The sequence below is a fragment of the Girardinichthys multiradiatus genome, chromosome 13, assembly GCF_021462225.1.
Source record: "Girardinichthys multiradiatus isolate DD_20200921_A chromosome 13, DD_fGirMul_XY1, whole genome shotgun sequence".
In the NCBI taxonomy this organism is placed as follows: Eukaryota; Metazoa; Chordata; class Actinopteri; order Cyprinodontiformes; family Goodeidae; genus Girardinichthys; species Girardinichthys multiradiatus.
In genome coordinates this window covers 41,358,261-41,382,531 of record NC_061806.1, presented here as the reverse complement: position 1 = coordinate 41,382,531, position 24,271 = coordinate 41,358,261, and the positions used below count along the sequence as shown (strand labels likewise).

The 24,271-nt window shown below is 42.4% G+C and overlaps 1 protein-coding gene across 1 annotated transcript in view; it reads left to right on the top strand.

The window, feature by feature from the left end:
• The window catches only part of macf1a (microtubule actin crosslinking factor 1a), a 231,471-nt gene that overhangs the window by 41,885 nt on the left and 165,315 nt on the right, over nt 1–24,271 (top strand). The window contains exon 2 of the mRNA XM_047383195.1: nt 22,627–22,688. Coding sequence (XP_047239151.1) covers nt 22,627–22,688 — 62 coding nt within the window. The remainder of the gene's footprint in view (nt 1–22,626; nt 22,689–24,271) is intronic.

Here is a 24,271-nt window from a genome sequence, read left to right as displayed (position 1 = left end):
TCATAAGCAGTTTTTACTCCAGCATTTCAGCAGGACTACAATGCATTAAAGGGGAAGAGGCAGAGCTCATTAAGTTCACATAGTAAAATAATTGGAACGATGAGCTGCTGCTGTACAGGAACAAGTTTTATAAGGAAAAAGAATAAATAAAGTTACTGTTAGTTGTTCTGCACCACATGCTTTAAGAGCAGAACGGATCAAGCTTCTCAAACCTTTCAACCCGGTTCCTCCCAGACTATCCTGGTGGCATAAAATTTCATGAAATACATTAAAACCGTGTGTAAAAACCCCAGAAGGTGTTCAAAATGTTCATTCAGGTCAAGTCTGACTTCCTGGGACCTGCTTGAACTTTGCTGTTTCTGCTGGAAGGTACGGCTGATCCAAGGAGCTCCAAACTGGGACAGTATGTTTATCTTCTAAATGCAGCTCAATGGGTCAGAACCATGTCATTTTGCACACTATTCCTAAATGCACCTTCTATGTACTGGTACGTCTAACAAAATGGATGTGGTTAGCGAGAATCCTGCAGGTTATTCAAGCTAGAAACGATGTTTGTTCTTCTACATGAGATGAAAGAGAGAGGGACAGATTAGGATCATCTGAAAATCAAGCTGATGATCTGCATGGATGCTGTACATTTACATAGTTATCTTCTGTTTCTTCTGAGGATTAGAAATGTGATAATTGAATCTGAGTAAAAATCAGCTGCCCAGCTTTTTCCACATGCTGGAGACATTTCAGCCGGTTTCATCAGCGTCACCAACGCTGAACATTGCCTCCGTTTTCACACGGCTGGCTGATGGTTGGTGTCTTCACATTCAAGTCGCTCTGCTGCCAACCGTCAAACCTTCACACAGATGTGTTGCTGGGATAAGCCGTCATTTGAGTTTATCAGCCTCGGCCCGATCGGGTGTGGCCTCACCGCTCGCTGCAGCTGGGACTAGCTGGTGTAACCACCCTTCTGAGCCCCTGATGGGTCTGTCGGACCACTAGCGCCTCCTATTGGTTATTTATCTCGTTTGGCATGTGAGAGGTTGGAAGTGTTTGATGGGATCCATGTGTGGTGTTTTTGTGGAAACATTTGCAAATACTTTTGAGTTTTGACTGTATTGCTGTAGCCTTCTCCTCGCTCTGAGAAGACCTCCCACTGTCTGCATGTGGAGAAGTGTGTTGGTGACACTGGTTGCAGAGAGTGGGCAAGGAGAAGACAGTGAATGGGAGGTGTTTTAGAGAAGATGACCTCCTAGATTTCTATATAAATTTCTTCCTGTCCTTTTTAACCTCTCTTTACCAGCTGTTAAAATAAGGTGAATAAAAGCGTAGCCAACTAGGGGTGCACCGATTGATCGGCTGGCCCTCCCCGATTTCCTTAATTTTGGGTGATCAGCGATTGGTCGATCCTTACATGTAAAACCAATCTTATCTACCTAGGTCTGAAAATCACCCACTGTCTCTTGCTCTGCCATAAGAGAGGCCTGACAGAGAGGCCCGCCCACCAGGTCACGTCTGCACGTGCCCAGTTCACAACTGTGGACAACATAAGATTCGAACATTGAAGGTGTGTTGTGACCGACAGTGTCTGTATCAGCCAAAATCGGAATCGGCAGGTCAGACTTTTTAAAGATGAGTATTCGGTGATTGGCCAGAAAACTGGGTTCGGTGCACCCTTATAACCAACCCTAATAGTTTCACAGCATTTTGGAGGAATTTTGACCATTATCTTTTCTTCAAATTGACTCATTTCAGTAAGATTTGCAAACATTGGTTTTTTTGCATTTCAGTCAGGTTTAGGTCTGTACTTTGACTGGGCCACTGTAGGACCTTGCCTGCATCTTTTTCAACCACTTTTTTGTAGCTCTGCTGCACTGTTTGGGATCATGGTTCTGTTGATGACCCAGTTTGGACCGCGCTTAGCTGTTGGACAGCTGGACTCACATTTGACTGTAGAATATTTTGGCACACAGAGGAGTTTATTGTCGATTCAATAACTCTAAGGTGCCCAGACATTGTTCCAGAACGTCTAGTGGTTCATTCAAGTAAAACTTTGCTGCCACATTCTTTTTTTTTTTTAAAGAGAAGAGATTTTCTCCTTCAGCCCTTCCTGTCAGCCAGACTTGCTCAGTGTTTACTGTCCTGTAATGACCTTTAACCTTAACGTGCTAACGGAGTCCTGTAGACTCTGAGATGGAGCTCTTTGGTTTGCTTTGTGATTTCTCCAAACATTGCTCCCACCATTGATATATGTGACTGGACTGGACATGGCCTATTAGCTGCTATAGATAGTGATGCAGGCGCCATTGCTATGCATTGAGTCATGTCAACAGAACCATGCTGCTCTGATGCATCTGTCACCGAAATGGTCGTGGCGCCTTATTTCTTAACCAATTTTTATAAAATACGACTCAAAGCTGACAAAACTACTGATGCATATGATACCTAGAAATATGTAAATACTCTCCTTAAACATGAATCTATAGGCAGTGTAGGAACTGTGCATTCTGGTGTCAACAGGTATACCTAGTGTACTACAAAGATCACCATGGTTCTTACTGGTGATTACTGGATCACAGTTTGTTGGTTTCTGGCTTTGATGCCGGAAGTTCTGAACTGATTTATTAAAACAGGGTTCAGGTGACTCGTGTCACCTGTATCCAGGGGTGGACCGTCTGGTCTGGCCCGCTCCGCTATTGCTGCCTGAAGCTCCCAGACCGAAGACGGAGACAGAGACTGGAGCTCCCAGACAAGAGACTGGAGACAAGAGACTGGAGACAAGAGACTGGAGACAAGAGACTGGAGACAAGAGACTGGAGACAAGAGACTGGAGACAAGAGACTGGAGACAAGAGACTGGAGACAACAGACTGGAGACAACAGACTGGAGACAAGAGACTGGAGACTAGAGACTGGAGACTAGAGACTGGAGACTAGAGACTGGAGACTAGAGACTGGAGACTAGAGACTGGAGACAAGAGACTGGAGACAAGAGACTGGAGACAAGAGACTGGAGACAAGAGACTGGAGACAAGAGACTGGAGACAAGAGACTGGAGACAAGAGACAAGAGACTGAAGACAAGAGACCGGAGACAAGAGACTGGAGACAAGAGACAAGAGACTGGAGACAAGAGACTGGAGACAAGAGACTGGAGACAAGAGACTGGAGACAAGAGACTGGAGACAAGAGACTGGAGACAAGAGACTGGAGACAAGAGACTGGAGACAAGAGACTGGAGACAAGAGACTGGAGACAAGAGACTGGAGACAAGAGACTGGAGACAAGAGACTGGAGACAAGAGACTAGAGACTGGAGACAAGAGACTGGAGACAAGAGACTGGAGACTAGAGACTGGAGACTAGAGACTGGAGACTAGAGACTGGAGACAAGAGACTGGAGACTAGAGACTGGAGACTAGAGACTGGAGACTAGAGACTGGAGACAAGAGACTGGAGACAAGAGACTGGAGACAAGAGACTGGAGACAAGAGACTGGAGACAAGAGACTGGAGACAAGAGACTGGAGACAAGAGACTGGAGACAAGAGACTGGAGACAAGAGACTGGAGACTAGAGACTGGAGACAAGAGACTGGAGACTAGAGACTGGAGACAAGAGACTGGAGACAAGAGACTGGAGACAAGAGACTGGAGACAAGAGACTGGAGACAAGAGACTGGAGACCCTCCTCCTTTCTTCTTCTGAGGCTGTCTGTCACAGCAGGTAGAAACACACAGGGACAGCCAGAGAGGAGCAGGAGGATAAAACCTCAGAAAGCTCTGGCTGCTAATGCAGAAAAGTGATGTAAGTTAATATTTGTTCATAAGGGAGCAGGTGAGACATAAACACCAGTGATGAAGAGTGAAAACAATATCATAGTCTCTCCAGCAGAACCAGCTTCATGAGGAGGTTAAGTGAAACCTTCTGTGTAGCTGGCATAAACTCCACTATTAAATTACTGTAGATGATTATTGTAATCCTTGTATTATATTATTTTATTTAGTCTGTAATGAACCTGGTAAAGTGTTTAGTTTTGGTATTTTAAACATTGTATTTCTTTTCATGGCGTTCCTTTGTTTTTACTTATTCCTAATTAGCTTCCAACCCTTTACAGATTAAGTTGCTTCTCTGTGGTTATTACTGATGTCTTACTGTCTTGGTATTTATTACATTAAAACATACCAGTACGGTCCATAGGTTCCTTCTTAAAACCAGTGGAAGCAGAAACTGTGACCTCACCATGTGAAGATGTTCTTGGCTTTATTATCTTTATCTTTAGCTTTTATTTTATTTTTTCCATTGCTGAAATTCATTTGATAACTTGATGGGAGAGAACAATGTAGCCGAGTTTCAAAACTTATGAACCTGTTTCTTATTGGAGGCTTGAAATCCCGTCTGAACGGCGCCGTAATGGTGCGTAAAGGTCACGGGGCCGTAGAGAATGACTTTAAATGTCACACCACTGCTGCACAGTTCATCTGTAACTTTCAGCTTGTTGGTTGTCTGCTGGTGGGTTTAAATTTCAGTAACAGAACCAGTCGTCTTTCAGGTCCATCCTCAATCTCAGAACCAGACCGGGAGGTCAAATTTATTAGTTAGTGAATGACCTGGAGTTAAAATGTTGGAACGGGCTGATTATGTTCTGGTTTTGGTCGGTTAATCTCTCTTTCTTCCTTCACCAGCTTGCATATGGAAATCAGAACTGTTTATATGCATTTATACTTCAGTCTGCCGAAGTCCTGAGAGGAAGTCACGTTTATGGACCCATTTTCAAAATAAAAGCATGACTCAGTGACAAATTGGGTTCAAAGTCTAACCAGAGGAAACATATTACAAGAATTTCAATGTAAAATCAGTGTCTTTAAACTTTTACAATGATACTTCCTGAATAATATTTAGATATACATTTAAAAAAAATAAACCCTGGTAAATATGGCCAATATTGTTCAACTAATTAACCTTTTTAAAGTAAACTGTCATTCAAGGATTATTTCTGTCCTGATAGGAGTTCAGTTTCTATAAATGTCACTATGATCTATTTATATTTCATGTGGGATTTTTAAATTAAAGGCGTCGAACAAGAAACCTCTGAATTCACTAGAGAAATTATGTCAGAGGTCAGGATGTCTGACAGACAAAGGAGAATGTTAAGGTAGATGTGAAGCCACCTTGTTCAGAGCATCTGATGGGAAAGAAAAGGTTGTTGTTGCTAAATGGATCAAGGCTCAGGAGGTCAGAACACTTCCTGCTCATAAAAGTACATTTAGATATCCGCAGTTTTTGTTTATAATAAAAAATCCCAAGTTATTTTTTTACTTCTTATTAATAACAATCTGAAATTATTTTTCAAATAAAATAAATTACACATGCATACAGTATATTTAAATGAATGTTTCTCTAAAGATTCTAATATAAAGTAAAAAAAAAATGACACCAGGTACTGTCTTCAGATCTTGAATCATCCCATGCTGCTCACTTCGCCTTCGGTTGTTTCACTCAGTGCTGCATATATACTGTAACCCTGGATTGCTCTGGTCCGGTCCGCTGCAAAGCCCGGAGGAGCTCTAAGAACCATTTGCAGATTACTCAATAAAAGCCAGCGATAAATGCACTAGCAAGTCCAAAACAAGTCATTCTGTGGAAGTTAAACAGTTAAACTACTTCATTTTTCGTTTTATGCATCCAGATATTTTCATGTGAATACACAAAGAAGCTATATTTGTTGCTTGGTGTGATGCATTAATGTTTAAATGTTCGGTTTAGAATACCTTAGTTAATGTATAAAGCGCCGCCCCGCCCCACGGAGGCAATGTAAATTCTCTCATTGACTATAATTGTTGCGTATTTTCTCTGGTGTTCGCACCAGAGAGGAGTGGCTACAGTGTGAATTGGGGGTAACGCTCTGGTTTCGCTGCCAGGTGGCGCTGTCGGCTCTGATGGCTCTCCAACATAAAAGGTGCTGCTCTCAAAACCTGAGTTCTGGTGACTTCCTTCTTCTGACTCTATTTCATGTGTCTCTGATATTGACTGAAGTATATCTAAAGAAACATCAGATTCTTGGCTCCTGTCTCTGTTGTCGGCCGTTGCAGCAGAGGTCATTTTACTGCCAGTTTTCCCCTTTCACGTCATAAGAGGAGTAGTCTGGAAGTGACTTTGTAGTGTAATGTATGACCATATATCTTGACAACTCTTCATTTCAGCAGCATGAATATACATTTTTAAATATTTTATAAATGTTTATTTTCCATAAATTTAATTGGCTTTATCATAAGAATTCGCTGGCAAAGTCACTTTAATGTCCCAGAGATTGGGTTTAAGTTTATAGAGCTGAGGTCGGTTGGGCGACTCGAACTTTGGCTGTTTGCCGGATCTTTATATCTGTGTAAGAGGTGGAAAGCATCTGTAGGCCCTCAGTGAGAGTGATGCAGGGGCTTCAGTCTGCCTGAGATGTACGAGCGCTGCTACTCCTCCTCCTCCTCTGTGCTCCTGGTGTATGATCAGTGTTGGTGGTCTTTGGCTTTTTTCTTTGAGATTCACAAACACACATACATCAGCTTTATCCACATGAGTAACTTCTTCACTGACTGTAAAACATCCTGAAACGAGTTTTTGTGGACACAAGGGTTGTCAAAGCAGAAAACCAAGAAAGTCCTCCATTAGTACGAGGGAATTTGTCTTCATGGTTTACAAGCTACTCGCCTCATTTAACAAGCCCTGTTCTGGACAGTTTTACCAGAAAAACCATGAACCTTCAGACACAATTAAAGGCAGACCTGCTGAAACGATGACGGTCACTATCATGAAGGCGTGCAGCTTGATAAACAGGCTGTAAAATGCAGAAATGTTGAATGTCTTTTAAACATCCTGCTGCACAGGCAGAGAGATGACCATCAGTGACATATAATCTGCTTTTCTGCAACTGCAGAAGCAAAACAATCTTGTTTGTTACTTGGTGTATTAAACAAGGACAGTAACAGCAGAGTTTTCAGTCGAGGTGAACTGAAGCACGATGTTTCACTTCTGGGAAAGCCGAGGAAGTCAAGCGTTCATCTGCTTTCAAACAATGTATATCAAATGACAGAAACAAAGATAAGAAGGAAACTGTCTAATGGCAGCAGCTTTGGGCCGGTTTTAACTGAATGTTATATTATCATTTCATATTTAAGGCTTTTTCTGTTCTTTAATCTGAGATCTAATAGTTATGATCGGGTTCCAGTTAAAGATGTCATATTTAAAGGAATTCGTGAAAGACATTTCCAGCTCTGAGACCTTTTTCAGGCTGAATTTAAATGCTTACATCCTGGTCGTCAGGCTGATAATTACAGCTATTTCAGGAGGTCAGGTCAAGAGCTTCAGTGAGAAGCCGGACGATTGGTCGTGGTGAAGGCTGGGTCCTAATCGAGGGGTGTCCATGGTGATGAGAATAGCTGGGAATAAAATGAAGAGCCTGGTTTCCCTGGTTATGTGTTTATTTGAGGACACTCTTCTCATTCGATGCCTCAATTCATTCGCCCACTTTTTGTCTTCGTTCATTCCCATCTTGTGACCTCATGTCCAAGTGTCTTCCCCGTCTTTGTCCCCGTCTCATGGCCACGTAGATGTGCTGTTTTACACCTCCTCCACCCTCCATGTTTACTGCCTCTCATGCATTGCCTGCTCTTGACCTGCCTATCATTTGAACCTGAACCAGTTCTTTGGCTTGAAGCAGATCTAATATTTCCTGCTGAAAATATTCCCGGATATGTTTGTGCATATTGGTGATAATTTTCCTCCGTTAGCAGGAACTAAATCTTTTGTTTCCACTTCTCTCCTGTCCTCACTCTATTTTTACTACATCCTCTTTCTTTTACTTGTGATAATTCATGTTTGTCTCTGGGTAATGCTTCACTTACATCAGTGTTTTCTTCCTCTCCAATGCTCATCAATGTGTGATTAACAAAAAGCTCTAAAAGCAAAATAGTTTGGATGAAGCCTCTTTTATTTTCACAGTCATAAATCTATGGCCCTGCCGTCGTCTTTCCAGAAGTGTCTCTCCTCCTCCTTTTCCCACCGTCTTTCTGAATAAGACTTCATGGGGCTCCTCTTTAAGTTTTTCATATCATTTTACATTAAAATAATTTTGTCTAAACAACACCCCAAAGAGAGTTTCACTGTTTGTGTCTTGCCTTTTAATTAGGACTGCACAGAAATGTTGGCCTAGCAACGTTTGTAATCGTCCACTTTTCAGTTTTGAGCTGGCCTCAAGAAAACAACAAGAAAACCAGTCCCAAATTCAATAATTATTTTTACAATGGCAAACAGGCCCTTCTAATGCCTGGTTCACATGGCAGGATTTTAAAATTGTCGGTTGATTTTTCTAATCCTAATATGTGACGATAAAACGTCGTAGGTGTAACGGGTTTGGTCCTACAGTGTGTGGTGTCCAGCCACACGGCAAACACAGCACACCAACAGATTTCACGTAGAAAAGTTCAGATGTCAGACGGGAAATCTCATGAAACCTCTGGAAATCCAGCGTGAGTTCAGAGTAAGTCGCCTTAGTTCCACTTTAAGAAACACAAACAAAAACAGAACAACCAGTGTTGTGTTTGCCACATGGCTTGTTAGCATACTACTGCATATGCTAAGGCTAAGTCTGAATCAGTGCAAAATGTAATTATCACTGATCAAATTTGTTTGGTTTTAAATATTAGCTAAGGTATTTTAGATCAGCTGAGAAATGTTTCACTAAGGATAAAAAGCAACTAAAACATCAGCTACTGTTTTTGTTATAGAAGATGGCTAGGCTAATTACCACGCTACTTTATATGCTAATATCGACTTCATAAACCGATGTAAACCACTGAAAATACATTTCTAACACGTTTGCCAGAAGGAGACAGTAGCTAAAGAAACAATTTACGTAAACGTAGGAACTGCAGTGTCAATAAAATTTAAAAACAGTTTAGGGCTCAAATTTCACCAAAGTTGTTTTTTAATTTGAATTTAGGAATTTATTTTCCGGGTGGTGTCATTTCTTGTCTCATTCAATTTCAAGTGATAAACCACAATGAGCCCAAAAATGTTACTGGCTCTAAGCTAAATTTTAATAACTGAAACTGCGAGCCAATCAGCTTCTATGTCAGTCTATAGAGAAACAGTTTGGTGCACTACCACCACCTAGTGGTCGTGTTGTTAGCCACAAGTTATACAGCCAGCGTTTCCAAAAGGCAATCACAAATTAATGCACATCCCTGAGGAACTAGCACTAACACCAGTTATGTCAGACACCTTCTTAACTGCTTTACTTTGAACAACTGATGCTGCGTTTTACGGCAGTGTCATAACGTGAGTATGGTTTTATGATTATAAAGGGTTTATATCCGCATGTCTTCCTTCTGTGGTTTTCATCGGTCATAGCTAAAGTCAGTGTTTGCAGGAGTGAAGATATAAACCAGATGTTAGCAGGTGTTACCCTCCTTGTTCGTTGTGAAACGAGCTTTTATTTCCCAGGAAAGATTTGCTGTTTGTCTTGATTATTTTTATGAGGCACCATTTTTAAAGCTGCTCTGCCAGGTTGAAGACCTGAAATGTGTGTCTACACTGCTGTGTGATGAGATCAGCTGTGATCTTTTGGCTTTGACCACGTTGTTATTGCTCTAAAGGTCATCGTCCCCATTCGGATGCTTCTCCTGAACCTGATGGTGCGAACCAGACTGAGATGGACCGGGGTCACAGAGGTCAGATAGGTTTTCTGCCTCGAGACCGGCTAATAAACCCTTGTCTTATTGTAATGTTATTTTAATGTCTAAACACTCAGAGCTTGAAGTTAATTCAGTGCAGCTTTATTTTCTGTGATAATTCGGTCTATTTTTGCTGAGTCAGTGCAGGCTGGGAGGAGTCTCTGCTGTCTTTGTTCTTTACTTGTTATCATGGAGGGTGAATGAGAGGGCAGGGGTAATTGGGCTTTGTTTCCTGAAAACTAGAGCTTTGCCACTGGTGTGTGTGTGTGTGTGTGTTCCTGTCTTGGCATCACAGTGAGACCATTTTCCCAATTTCACCATCAAATTGAGGACCGTTTGTACCAAAGTGAGGACATTTTGCTGGTCCTCACGACCTATTTTGCTAACGGTTAGGTTTAGGACTAAGGTATGAATTGAGTTTAGGTTAAGGTTAGGGTTAAACATGCACTGGTAATGGTTAGGTTTAGGGTTATTGTCAGGGTTAGGGCATAGAAAGGGTTGAAAATGACTGAAAATCAATGGAAGTCAATGGGAGTCAACACATGGTCCTCACTACATATAGCAAAACAAGAGAGTGTGTGTGTGTGTGTGTGTGTGTTTGTGTTCCTGTCTTGGCATCACAGTGAGAACCATTTTCCCAATTTCACCATCAAATTGAGGACCGTTTGTACCAAAGTGAGGACATTTTGCTGGTCCTCACGACCTATTTTGCTAACGGTTAGGTTTAGGACTAAGGTATGAATTGAGTTTAGGTTAAGGTTAGGGTTAAACATGCACTGGTAATGGTTAGGTTTAGGGTTATTGTCAGGGTTAGGGCATAGAAAGGGTTGAAAATGACTGAAAATCAATGGAAGTCAATGGGAGTCAACACATGGTCCTCACTACATATAGCAAAACAAGAGAGTGTGTGTGTGTGTGTGTGTGTGTGTGTGTGTGTGGCACTGACCCTAGTCCTGTTTTTTCATTGAAGCTAATTCATGTTAAGCTGCCTGTTTTGTGAAATCAGTAGTAGGACTTGTGCCTCATCCTGACTCTAGAAACATGAACTTAAATGTTTCTTTTCCCAGAAACACTCGCCACCTGTCGTTCCTGAAAAAGACTAACAGGAAAACTACTTTGTGTTCTTTTGGAGACTTTACAACATCATTGTGTATGGAGCTGGGGTCTATTAGCCCTGACCGGCTCTCTGTCTTCAGGTGGGTCAAGCTCCCATCATCACTTGAAATGTCATCTCTGACTGTTAGCCCTTTGTGTTTTGTTTATCTCTGTGTGAATCCTAGAGTCAGCTCCTGTTAATCTGTCCTCGTTAGTTTGTCTGGGAGACTCGTCTTCTGTTTCATCCTCGTCTCCTGTCCTTTAATCTCTTAATGACATCTCAGGGTATCAATGCCAACCCGTCTGTCTGAGAGCTCCTATCTGTTCCTTACTGTACGTCTGACACTCTAAAACACATCTCACTTACCTGTCTGTTGGTACGTTGGCAATATTTCTCTTGACCAAATGGAAATGCCATGGATGTTTTCTAACATTTCCATTCCTGATAAAACAGAAATATCACCTTTTTTAAAAATGAACTTTAGTTTTTTCTTCCACGTTTAAAAATGAAAGTAGCATCTAGGTGCTGCTAATTGAACCTGTATAAAAGCACAGGTTTGCTGCTTGGGGCCATACAGATGAATGTTAACACACCAAGGCACCGTTCCAAGGCGGAAAGACATCAGCAATGACCCTATGTCTGATTTATGCCTGTTGTTTCTGCCTTCATGAATGGCATTAAGCAACAAAAGATGAACATATTCGGGAGTTTCCAGCAATTGTGCACATTCCCTTTTTTTGTAATTTTCCACTTGCTGCACGAGCCTAAAGCATCATAATACATAATGATTGATATGTACTTTAAACAATGTTTAAAGTGAACCTTTAGGTCAAATTGTATGATTATAGGTGTACATGAGCAGTATAACTACATCTATGTTCTTCTGCATCACTTGTTGAATACATGCAGATTTGTCTCAGTAGCAAAGCCTACTGTTGAAAATGAGAACTACAGTGGTTGTGATGCACCTGAGGCAGCGTTATGAAAGGGAATGCTGTTCATGTTGGGAGCAGAACTGGCTTGTAGAAGATAAACTAAGGAGAATAGCCGCAGCTTTAGGTGAGAAAGATTATTCCCAAGTGGAAAACATTTAGGCCAGCTGCCAGTCTTCCAAGGAGTGGATGTACCAGCGGATTCACCCCAACATCAGAGCGTGACGGGTAATTAAAGCAATGACGCTGTGTTATTCAAAAAATGGGGATAGATTTCTCTCCAACTATTTCAACCAGGTTGAGGTCTGAACTTTGACTGGGCCATTGCACCACCTTGATTCTTTTTTTCTCAGCCATTCTGTTGTAGAACTGCTGCTGTGTTTGGAATCATTGTTCTGGCGAGGACTCGAGCCGTCACTTATGTCCGGTTCTTCAACAAGGAATTGCTACTGTCTGCATCTAGATGGATTTTATAATCAAATTTCTACAGCCCAATTAAATGATATTCTGAGGTTTGACAACTTTGCCTGATCCGTTTGTCGGATTGATCTGAACTTTGCGTTATTTAAACCCTAGGAAAGCATTTTCTACTCAGTTGTTCCTCATTTTGGGATGTATTATTTTCTTGTTGTGGGTTTGCTGAAAAGTTTACTGTTTCTGCAACAAAGTGTGAGACTGAGCTGTGTTTTATGCTGAATAAGATGTTAGAAAGTCATCTCTGCATCAGTGGAATAACATAAAACCGGTCCCACTCTGCCCCCTAGAGGTAAAGTGTATAACTACAAGACAGAGTCCTGGCCGCATTTCTAAGCTCAGATTCATCATCATCTTTAGGGATCCACTATTTTGCCAGGTGCCTCTGAGACGTTCAGGTGCTTTTCCTGAGCCTGGTGCTGATGCAGTCATTTCATCAAAACATCTGCAGCCTCCTGATACTTGTTCATGAAAGATTTGGCCCCAGAATGGCGGGCCAGGACTCTGGTGCCCAGCTCAGTTTCCATACAGGAAGCATTTTGCTCCACGTGTCCCAGTGTGGGATGTTGGAAACTGTTGGAGGCCGACGGTCATGCAGCGTTTGGTGACTGGAGCTGGGTTTTTTCCACAGGAATGTATAACAATATTTCATCATCAGCTGATTGTGAGTGTTTAGGTGCAGATAATCGTCTAAAATAATGTCTAAAACATTAGCTGCATGAGGGATTACATTGCATGAAAGCTAATTGCTTTCTTCTCTGATCATCCAAACAGAGTTAAAGGCTGAATATCTGAGTCACTTCTTAAATAAAATTAAGAGCAGTCTGGCTGAAGTAAAACAGAACCTGTTTTTGCATGAATTCAAATGTAATTACATATCATCACTGCTTCTCTTCCTTATTCATTGAATGATGTTTATATGTTTGCTGAACTTATGCGGGTTAAATCTTCGTACATCCTGTTTACTGATTCTTCTGAGCTACCTTGAGCGTCACGTTTCTCAGAGCAGCTGAGGGCAGCAGACGATGGGTAGAGGAGCAGAGCTGTAATTAATGTCAGAGTGATGGGACCATGAATGTCCAAGGTTACAGGACACATCACTGAGATGTTCCCGTCCTCTTCCTCTTCCTGCTCCTGCTGCTCTTCCTCCCCTCTGCCCTCCATTTTTCCTGGTTCATCCTGCAGCTGGTAATATAGCCTCATGCAGCAGAATATGCTGGCCAAATACTGCCAACAGCAGCACAGGGGGATAATTTTATTAAAAACATGAATAAAGCTGATCGGGTTGCTTCAGCATTAACTTCTCAGGTGAAAGTTGTGCAGAGGTGTGGACTCCTCCTGCGGTTAGCCTGCAGCACATTTTCATACACAGCGATATTTATGGCCCGTCCTGCAAAGTGTCTCTTTGTGACTGAGCAGAGAAATTTGATTGCTGTAGTTTTATCATTATGAGGCAGATGTACTGAGTGTTTATACGAGATGTATGCGTGCTTTCATTCCTGCCAGTGTCGGGGTGACCTTGCTGGGTGAAATGTTGCTGACTGGTGGCTTTGAGTCGAATTGGGGGATGGGAGGCGGTTGGAGACGGGACGCTAAAGCCTCAAACACAAACAAGACATGGGAGCAGGAGATTTTGGTGATACCACTGGAGCCTTTTCTGGACCTTTAGGGAAAGAATGGGCCATCAGATATGAAGACTGTTTTCTGTTGTGTGAAGCAGCGAGCCTCACTCACTGTCCAGCAGAACACAGAACTTCACTGTAACGCTGCACCTACTTCCTCCATCTTCATCCCTCCATCGTTCACCTCCTCTTCGGCTACAGCCTGATATCATCCCGTGGCCATGCAGAGCTGCATGGTTTCCAGACGCAGCTTTTTCTGCAGACATGACCCCTGACCTGTACCCCCAGAGCTGACACTGACACATAAACACTCTTAAACAGGAATGCTTAAATGCACAGAATGAGCCTTTAAGTCAGTTGGAGCTGCATGAAGGCGTCTTCTGGAAGGAAAATGAATGAATGATGTTTTATGTGTCCTTCTGGGGTAAATGCCGTGGATGAGCTCAGGAGAGGAGTTTTGTCTTCCTGGTTACAAAAAGAGAAACTAAAATAGTTCTATTTACAGTTTTAATGTCATCATTGAACTCAACATTGTTTTGACTTCATTCAAAAGCATATTTGTGCAGAAGGATTTGTGCTCAATGAAGCCTTGGTCTCTACTGCCACATAGTGGTGACATCTGGGACGTCTCTCACTTCTAATTACTCCTAAATCAATGTTTTAATTTGATTTTAAAGTATTAATTCATCAGCGTTTCTCAATTATTTTTAGGGACACATAAAATGTATTCAACTTGTCTGTTTATTCTGCTAAGAATTTGTGTGAATTAAATAAAACTGACAGAAAGGACTTTTAATTCTAGTTTTCTACTGATCCTTGAAGATTCCTGAAACCTTACATGCTGAACAGAGCATGTGGAGCCTGACGGCAGCTGAACACGCTGCTGTACTGTCTGAATGAGCAGCCTGGTGCTTTCCCAGTATGATTATTAATAGGTTCCTGAGGTCTCATTGGATGAGTGTAAACTGCTGCAGGCATCTCAGGTGGCTTCATCTGGCTTCTGATCAGCTGCAGCAGAGAGGATTCTGTGTCTTTACATGACAAGGCTGGAGCATGAGCTGCTAAAAATAAGGAATAAAAGTATTTTATCTTTTTGTTTTTAACAACATCTACTGAACAGAAATCATGTATGAATAGCAGATTCTACTGGTGCTTCCAGCATCATTAAATGTGGTCAGTTTAACAGAATTATATGGCTCTTATTTTGAAATAAATAATTTAGCTTACATTATTATTCAAAGGTTTCAAAACATCGGCAGAACCAAGACCCAACTAGTGCTGGCTGATGTAAACAGAACTTCAGAAATATAAACAGCATCACTGGACTATTTGTTTTCTAATTAATTTAGTTAATCTTGTAATATTTGCCAGAATTCGATGAGTTAATCTGCAGCTGTTTGTGAAGGAGGGACTGATAGCTCTTAGATTTATTTTGCCTGTGTTTTGTTTTATCTGCTGGTTGCTAGGACAAACACTTGACTCCACACACACACACACACACACACACACACACACACACACACACACACACACACACTCTTGCTTTGCTATATGTAGTGAGGACCATGTGTTGACTTCCATTGATTTTGATTTTCAGTCATTTATCAACCCTTTCTATGCCCTAACCCTGACAATAACCCTAAACCTAACCATTACCAGTGCTTACCTAACCCTAACCTTAACCTAAACTCAACTCACATCTTAGTCCTAAACCTAACCGTTAGCAAAATAGGTCGTGAGGACCAGCAAAATGTCCTCACTTTGGTACAAACGGTCCTCAATTTGATGGTGAAATCAGGAAAATGTGTGATGCCAAGACAGGAACACCATTCCCTGCGAGGTGAGAGCAGCTATGTAAGACCTGCTGAATCACTCCATCCTCCATGCATCAAGGATCTTCTGAACACAGTCACCGTCTGCAGAGTCAGTCAAAGATAGCTGTTAATAAATATCACAGACGGGATGCATCACTCACTCATAGCAACGCAGGTAAACATGCACCCACAGAAAGCTCCTCACCCTAACCTTGCTGCATGAGGCACCAACACAAACCTACAGCATCCTCACTGTAACTCAAAATATAAACGTGCATACACAGGAGGGTGTGTGTGTGTGTGTGTATCCTCTGTGTGGCAACCACACATTCTCAATTTAGGCTCAGATTTCCGTTTGTTCAGTCCCGTTACATTTCCTTTCTCTTATGGTGAGTAACTGCTTCAGTCCAGCCGCTTGCTTCAGCAGATTGGAATTCCCTGCCGGAGTGTCGGAGAGCGAGCGGGACCGACCCCAGGAGGGTGGGAGTGTCAGAATGAAGAGAGGGACTCAGAAGTTCTTAACTGCAGGAGTTCAGAGCGATGCTGAAGGGAAGAAGGTCGTCAGAACAGAGGAAGTGAGAACTTTAGCTGCAGGAACTTCAGCAGCTCTGTCCTGATTGGTACCGTGAGATGGATTATCTGTGGGACCCTGCTGTCATAACGCCAATCCTGGTGGTGACAATTCACATCATTACTGCAGCAGGGTTCTGGTTTTACTGTCGCCGCCGGACTGTCAGAACTGAGCTGGGTAAAGTCCAAACTCTTTGATTTATGGCTTCTTTTTGCTAAAACCAGACATTAGCTCCTTGTGCTTCCTGTTCAGGCTCCACCCATTTCTGCGCCGTCACTCATCTGTCAGTCATTAAATCATTTTCAGTTTTTAATCAGGTATTTATGGCCCGATTAGTGTGATCTGTGCTGGTACTTGTTGCCTCATTTTTCCCATTTTAGTTGTGCGTGAGCAGAAAGCATCTTGTGCTGTTTGGATCTTGTTTTCTCATCTCCTTTTATGGGTTTGTGCTGCCTGATCTCCTCTTCTGCTCATGCTTCTGCATGAGAATGATTTACAACATGTCATCCAGGCCGCTCTGTGTTTATCAATAATGTTCATGTGTGTCTGTGGCTGCTCAGTTTCAGACAATGATTCGTTGTGTTGCCAGTAATCTGTCCAATTCAGAGAAAACGGATCCAACTCCGCATTTCTGCAAACAAACCTAACTTTGTAATGTAGATTCTGAGGTGAAGCTGCTTTAATGTCCTCAATATGTAACTATAAAGATCCAGATTCACCGCTGAGTTCCTGTTTAAGACTGAGGCATCAGAAACGTAACATTGCCAAACTGACCTTTAGCAGACTGTTAAACATTATGGAAGAACTGCTGGAGAAACTGAGTCAAAGTCTAAGTTAGACAAGGCATTTGGTCCTGGACTGTGACTGATTTTTATCTGGCTCGGGGTTCCCCAGGAGAGTGATATAACGAAGCGGATCAATGATTCTGATCAGTAATGAGGGCGGTGGATGCTGCAGGGGTGGTGATCAGAGAGAAACAGGTTGACCCGATGCCACAGAGGCCGATGAAGATGGATGTCAGTGAGGACGGATCCAGTTCAGCTCAGTTCAGTGCAACACATCAATAAACTCAATCTACAGAAGCTCTCAGCAACACATGCAGGAGCCATCTGCAGTCTGAGATGTTCTTCTGTAGAAGGATGAAAAAATGTTTGACGTTTATTCCCTCTTCTCACTGACTAAAAGATCATCCATCCAACCACAGCATTATGTTCTAATGAAGCAGCTGATTCTGGGCTCATGTTTAAATCCTTTCCTTATAAACTCAGGTTGCTGTTGTGTTGTTGATCCCGTCCTACTAGCAGGATTTATAAAGTTGTACTTTGCTTGTAACAGGATGGGTTTGGAGGCTGTCTCCATTGCAGATGGTTGCAGATTTGCTTGTTAAGTTTTGGTCTCTGTGTTCTGGAGGAGCTGTAATACACCTGCTGGTGTGGTTCTGGTTTTATTTTACTCATCACAGGAAATGAAACCTGAAACACTGGTTGGCCAAGCGTGTCAGGGTGTGGAGCGTTATACGCCGTTGGTTCGTGATGTGATGTGGGATTTACACTTTCTTTGAACTGACTCTGAATGTGTTGAGTCCAACATCAGTACTTGAGGGTTCAGTTCATTGTTATATATTTAGCCAATTAAAGTCCAGCAGTTTGCAAGATATTCAGTTTGATGTCGCCAGATTAATGAGATGAATAGTTCTCAAACTCCTGCTTGGAACGACCTTGTAGTGAGAACTCCTCATCCTCATCCTAACAGATTTTTGGGAGGCTCTGAGCTGCTTATACGGTTTTCACTCGATTCTGATTTGTCTTTAAAAACTATTTGCAGCAGAGACATAATATTACCACTATGAAAGCACAGTTGCTGCAAAACGGTGATTTCCTATTATTTTGAAACTAAAACAAAATGAAGACAAAGTTTAAATTTGAAAATATCTTTATCATCTTATATCAGCAGTTGGCAAGCTTAACTCTGAGATCTCTAGAAGACCTCCAACATTTCCAAATGCTGCATCTTCCATGATAGACAGAGGTTAGAACCTCAAAATTATTTAAAAATAGCAACGTTGCTGCTCAGCCTTCCTGTTATCTGCTAACAGTCTTGCTCTCTCTTGCTTCCTCGCACTATAAATGAACCACCTGCATGTTGCTGAAACAGTTTTCTCTTGAAGGCTTCTAACATCTGTATGCTTGCTCTGACTTTACCTTAGAACACCTCACTGATAGTGGAAATGGCTACCTTTGAGTCTTCTTCACTCGCTACAGTTGTCCACACTGAAGACTGTGGGACGGTGATCAGATAAATATGGGATGTTTGACTTTCCGACTAGCCAACTTCGGATGCTGGGGGCCTTGAGTTGCGTTGGGAATCTGAAGGGATAAATTGTACCAGTTGCAGTATTTCTGTCTTTGTTGCTACTATTTAAAAAGTAGTCCATGTGGTCACAGAGTTATTGGACCTTCAGAGGTTTCTACGGGTGAAGAAATAAACAGTAAATTTATATTCAGAATGATTTCCTTCATGGTTGAGTAATAATGTAACAATACTGGTGAAGTGTTTTAATTTTGATGAAGGTCATTCACTCCGCCATGAGTGGGACCCAGGTCAGGAGCGTTGATCTCCAGGAATCTTTGGTTGAACCTCCAGGTACCCACCGGAGAGCAGATTGATTCTGATTCTGATCCTAATCCGACGCTAAACTGATGGTTTGGATCCTCTGAAAATCTCTTTTAATTTTAAACTGAGGTTTTTAAGCTCAATGTTTAATATTCAGTGTTGCCTCTGTAAGAGAAACCGCTTAGAAGAGAGGAGGAAGAAAGGGATGAAAGCTGGTCCTGCAGAGAGGGATCATCAGATCCTGGGAACCAGCCCATCTGCTGGAGAACAGGAGAAAGAAAGTGAAACAGCATGAAGATCTCACTTTCTCTTCGTTTCTGGTTGCCCTGACAAACATCTCTCCCACTCAGAAATGTGATCTAATCACAGGTGGAGGAAAGGTAGAGCAGCGCTACACGAAGCAGAGGAGAGGCTAGAGGAAGATTAGAGGTGAAAACAGGGAGAGCGGGATGAGTGCGTCCCGAGGTATTATAGACGTAAGCTCCGTCTGGTATTTTTAGTCTGGACGGTCCCTGGGAGACGGAAAGGGATTCACTTCAGGAAGGAGAACAGGAATCAGATGGAAGCTGGGAGGAAAGAAAGCAAGAAGAAGATGGAGGAGGAGGAGTGAAGGTGAAGAAGGGTCTTTTTGTGCCTGTGGGTCCTTGTTTGACCTGGTCAGGTGTTTGTGTACCTGGATTGGACTTCACCAAGCAAATCCCACCTGCTGGAACAATCAGGAAGTGTTTCTTCTTTATGTTGGGTATTGCTGAGGTTTTCACTTCCACTCAGATGAACCGTGAGCTGGAATTATTTAAAAATCAACTCAGTTGCAGACTTTTATAAAAATCTGCCTTTGCTCAGCATAACGCAGCAGAACTGAATGAGTAACTTTGAGCCATAATCTGGACCAAACCCTCCTCGAGTCTCAGAAGAGCTGAATGTCTCTGCTCTGCCTGCTGTAGCTTTGATTAAATCAACTCGTGTCTCAGGTCCAGCCAATTTCTCATGATGAGGCTAAAGTCCGTCTCAGATTACCTAGATTTTCCTCTGTTTCCTTCAGAAAGTCACTGAGATAACCCTAGAAGAAAAACTGCCTCCTCAGGAAAGGAAATGTGAAAACGAGTGGATGGGAAGTGGAGGAAATGATGGAAACGGCGTTATCGAAGTCTGAATTGTGTCATCTCCATTAGGAGGAGATTGTGTGTTGTTGCAGAGCGAGGAAGCCATGCTTTCTGAGATCCGAAGAGGATTACATCATCTGTTTGGCTCTTTAGTTCAAACCCTGACATGAAAATGTGGATTTACGGGAAAAATGGGACAAGTGGTGAGCCAACAAGCCGATAAACAGAGAACAAGTGTGACAGGGGTGAGGAAGTAGTGCTGCGCGGGGGAGGTACCGGAGAGGGAGAGCTGAGGGGGGAGGAGCTTCTACTCACTTTGACACTCTCACGTGGGACAGCAACTGCTGCTGGAAACCCTGAAGGGACAGAAATACAGACGGCCGAGGCTGGACAGGCTGGCATGGCAGCCGCCACGGGGATCCAGGACAGAGAGGTCGGCTGAAAAACGGAGAGATTAAAGGAAGGAGGAGAGCAGAGATTCCTTCAAACTGGTTTTACCTGCTGGCGGCTTTCAGTTTCCCCTGACGTCTTGCTTCTATAATAATCTTGAATCCTGCTGTGGATTATGCTGCAGAGAAAAGCCTGATCTGAGCAGTGGAGAGTCCTGGACGATGTGGCCCGACTACAGGAGCGAGAGCCACCTGAACGCTCACCTATACTCACTCATGTGCTGTGCAGGTCAGTGCTTTCCCCTGGCATGCACGCTGTTTGCAGAGCAGCTCTGTGTGTTTGAATGGGTCATGTTTGCATACACAGAGCCAGGACATCAGCTGGATGTGCTCCGTAACAGTCACCGTGGTTCTGGTTCTGGGAGTGTGTGTTGTTGTGGTTCCACAGCGTGGAGTGGGTGTGTTCATGTTAACAAAGCTCTGCTGTGTGCAAGAACCAGAAGCTGTCACTCGTCTCCCCTCTCATCTTGGCTTTGGTTGTATAAACCCAATTATGAACACAATTATATTAACATGACCCTGATCTGGTTTATGACCCTGATCTCAGCAGGGGAGTCGACTTGTTCAACATCTGTGTATCTGGAGTGTTTTCTCGGGCTGAACTGACTCAGCTAGACCGACAGGTTTGGGAATCGAGACGTGTTGCAGAGTTAAATGCATTTTGCAAGAGTGTGTTGAAACATTTGTACATCCTCAGGGGAGGTCCCCTGTGAGTAAACTCCTTCATGCTCTGTATCGGTGTGTTCATGCAGCTTGATTTTAGAAACGTTCCAGCTTTCAGAACTCGACAGATGAAGTCGTCTCCAGTGTGCAAACATTTATAATGTTTGTTTTCTGTGGGTGTGAAGGAGAAAGACTGTGAGATAACAAGATGTTTCAAGGAGGAAGCGATACTGGCTTCACCGTGGCAACCGGTACACACCAGGCAGCATGCTGCTTTCTGATTGGCTTGGAATAAATATGCTCAAACGAATGGAGGGAACGACTAAATGTTTATTATTTAATCTCATCGTGTCTGTTTCTCTTCAGGCCTTCTTAGTATTAAATGATATTTGAAGGAAAGAAAAGAGACAGATTGTGTTTGATAAGAACAGAGGAAAGATGGAGGTTCTTCCGGAGGAAGAAGGGGGAAGATAGCACAACTGTAGCTCAGCATCAGCCTCTATTCCTGGCTCTGCTGCCTCACTTCTCTGGCCTCCGTCTGGGTGGAGATCAGCCCTCAGCTGGAGGCAGGGAGACGGGTTAATCTCGGCACAGAAAGAGCCCAGAAAATTCATCTTAGTGAGAAAACTGAGATTTTTCAGGTGTGAGGATGATGTGCAAACAGACCAGAGTTTAATTTAAAACAGAAGACCTGTTTTAAAATAATGCTAGTAAAAGTTAGCATGGCCGGTAGCAAAAACAATTCTATTTGTTTGCCAAAAATGGATAAATGTGATAAAATAAACCACTCTGAAAGGAGTGGTATTTATAAGCAGGTGAGAAAATAATAAAACTGTATTACATGAAAATGTCAAACAATGCAACTCTTCCTCTGACAGCTGATCATCTATCTCTTTGGGATCATCTTGTTAGAGCTAAATACTTTCTGTAAATCTTATTTTTGAGATTTTTCATACATTCAACTAAAGAAAAATGATCTAACTGTATCTGTAATGAACCAATTTAAAACTGATTCTTTGGTGATCTTCTGCTGTGTTTATGACAGTTTTCCAGCCCTTAAAATAAACCTATTTATGTGCTGGACTGAAACTGAGTTAAAACACAGCCAAAGTCCAAAAATAATCCATGAGTAACCTTCAGAAAGCCTGAAGAACTGTTCATCAGAACCACTTTAACCAGAACGTTCAGCCTTTGAGTGCCAACCCGCGTTTCAGGAAGTAAAAAAATATTTCTGTTTCTGCACTAAATCATATGCTTGACTTTTTGGAGGTGAGAAACGGACATCCTCTTCAATCAGTATGATGGAGACAGTTGCCATGGCAACTTCAGTCAGCTGCTGGTTACCGAACTGTCAGCTGTGACTATTTTTTTTTTTTCAAATCGCTCGTAGGGCAACAATGTTCTTGTGGTTAGTTGTCTTTCATCCTTTCCAGGGATGGGGTTAATGAGGTCAATAGATGTTTGTGTGCCTACCCATCACCGTTTTTCTACTGCATAATTGCACTGATTCTTGCATTCTTCCTGGATTTGATCATGTAATTAACCTCTGTCCTCTTCCTGTCTTTCCTCTCTCCTCAGATGAGCGGGACCGGGTCCAGAAGAAAACTTTCACAAAGTGGGTCAACAAACATCTCATTAAGGTGTGTTCCACTGAGCCCAGCTGATCGTTGGGAGTTGTTTAAATGCTGACTCTATATATACACCACCTTATATATGCATCTGTCTGCAACATGCTGGAATGGACCTGCTGTACAGTGAACTCTCAGAACTTTCTGGTCTCTCAGGTTTTTATGACACTCATATCTTTTCAACAGAACTTTAGGCATCAATCCAAGTGACCATACCACCTCAGTGGCTCTAATTACATGTGGTATACCTCAGGGATCAGCCTGTAGTCCTCTTCACTTCTTTATTTACGGCCCACTCCCGATCAGGTTTAGGTCTGGACTTTGACTGGGTCATTGCAACGCCTCAATTCTTTTCTTCTTCAGTCATTTTGTAGTAGATTCTCTGTTGTGTTTGAGCAAAGCTTCATCTGTGGGACAGACGGACTCGCATTTTACTCTACATTTAACATGCTGAGGTCTGTAGAGTCTGAGGTCGAGCTCTTGGGTTTTTGTTCATTTCTCTGAGCTTCATGCTCTGACCTTGGGCTGAATCTGCTAGGACGTCCACTTCTGGGAAGATCGGCGGAGATGTTTTCCTCTTGGGAATAAACTTTCTCTCTCTGCAGAATGATGAGCTTCATTTAGTTTTGAGATGACCTTTTGACCATTCACAGATTGGTGGACAGCAACAGTTGCTTCTTTAAGATCATTGCTGATAGCCATTGTTTACACCATATTTGTATGCTCTAGAACAACGAACCGTCTTAATTTCCTGCTTTTATAGAGGTTTTAACGCTGATGATGAGCAATAAATCAAGCGCCCTTCACCAGGCTGCAATTGGTTCAAGACTTTTCCAGTTTAAGTAAAGTTTGGACAGTGTGGAATCTCTTGTCTGTTTGTACATTTAGATTAGATTGAAATACTTTTGGACCATGGTAAAGACCACAATATTTTCAGTTGTGCATAAAATACAAGAGTGTACTTATTTTTAGTCATAGAAGAAAGAAAGTACTTTTCTTTTCTTGGGTCCAGCATGACCAGAGCTTCAGCCGAGTGAACACTTTGTCCTTCAAATGTCTCTCAGCAACATCTAAATGATCCTCTTGGGGGTTGGGACCTTTTGTTGCTTGATACGTTTGATAATTTAGAAATGATGTCTGATCTAACCTTTAATCTATTTATCAGATAATTGATAAACCAGAAACTTTGGAGCTGAAACAGGAACTAGCCTGTTTGAGCAGAACCTCTAACATGACTAACCTCTGCTGCTGCTGCAGGTTTCCACCTAATAATGAAGCAACAAACTGCAGACAGTAAGTAAGTTTCTGGACATTTTAAGTAAAGCTCTCGGTTCATTTAACAGCTGGGTTCTGTGTGGCCGAGCAGAGCCTCTGTCCACTGTTCTGTTCTGGCCCGAAGCTGAAGATATAACATTTTATAACTGAACCTTCCAGCTGCTGTGATTGGGCCGAGTCCATCTCAGCTGTAATAATCGGTGTCAGAAGCTCTGTGCTGCATCAGTGGAGCATCATTTTCACTCACAGTTAGCGTGACTAACCCAAACCCGTCTAGCTGATCCGATATTTCCATCAGCTTTAGAAACAAAGTGATGACT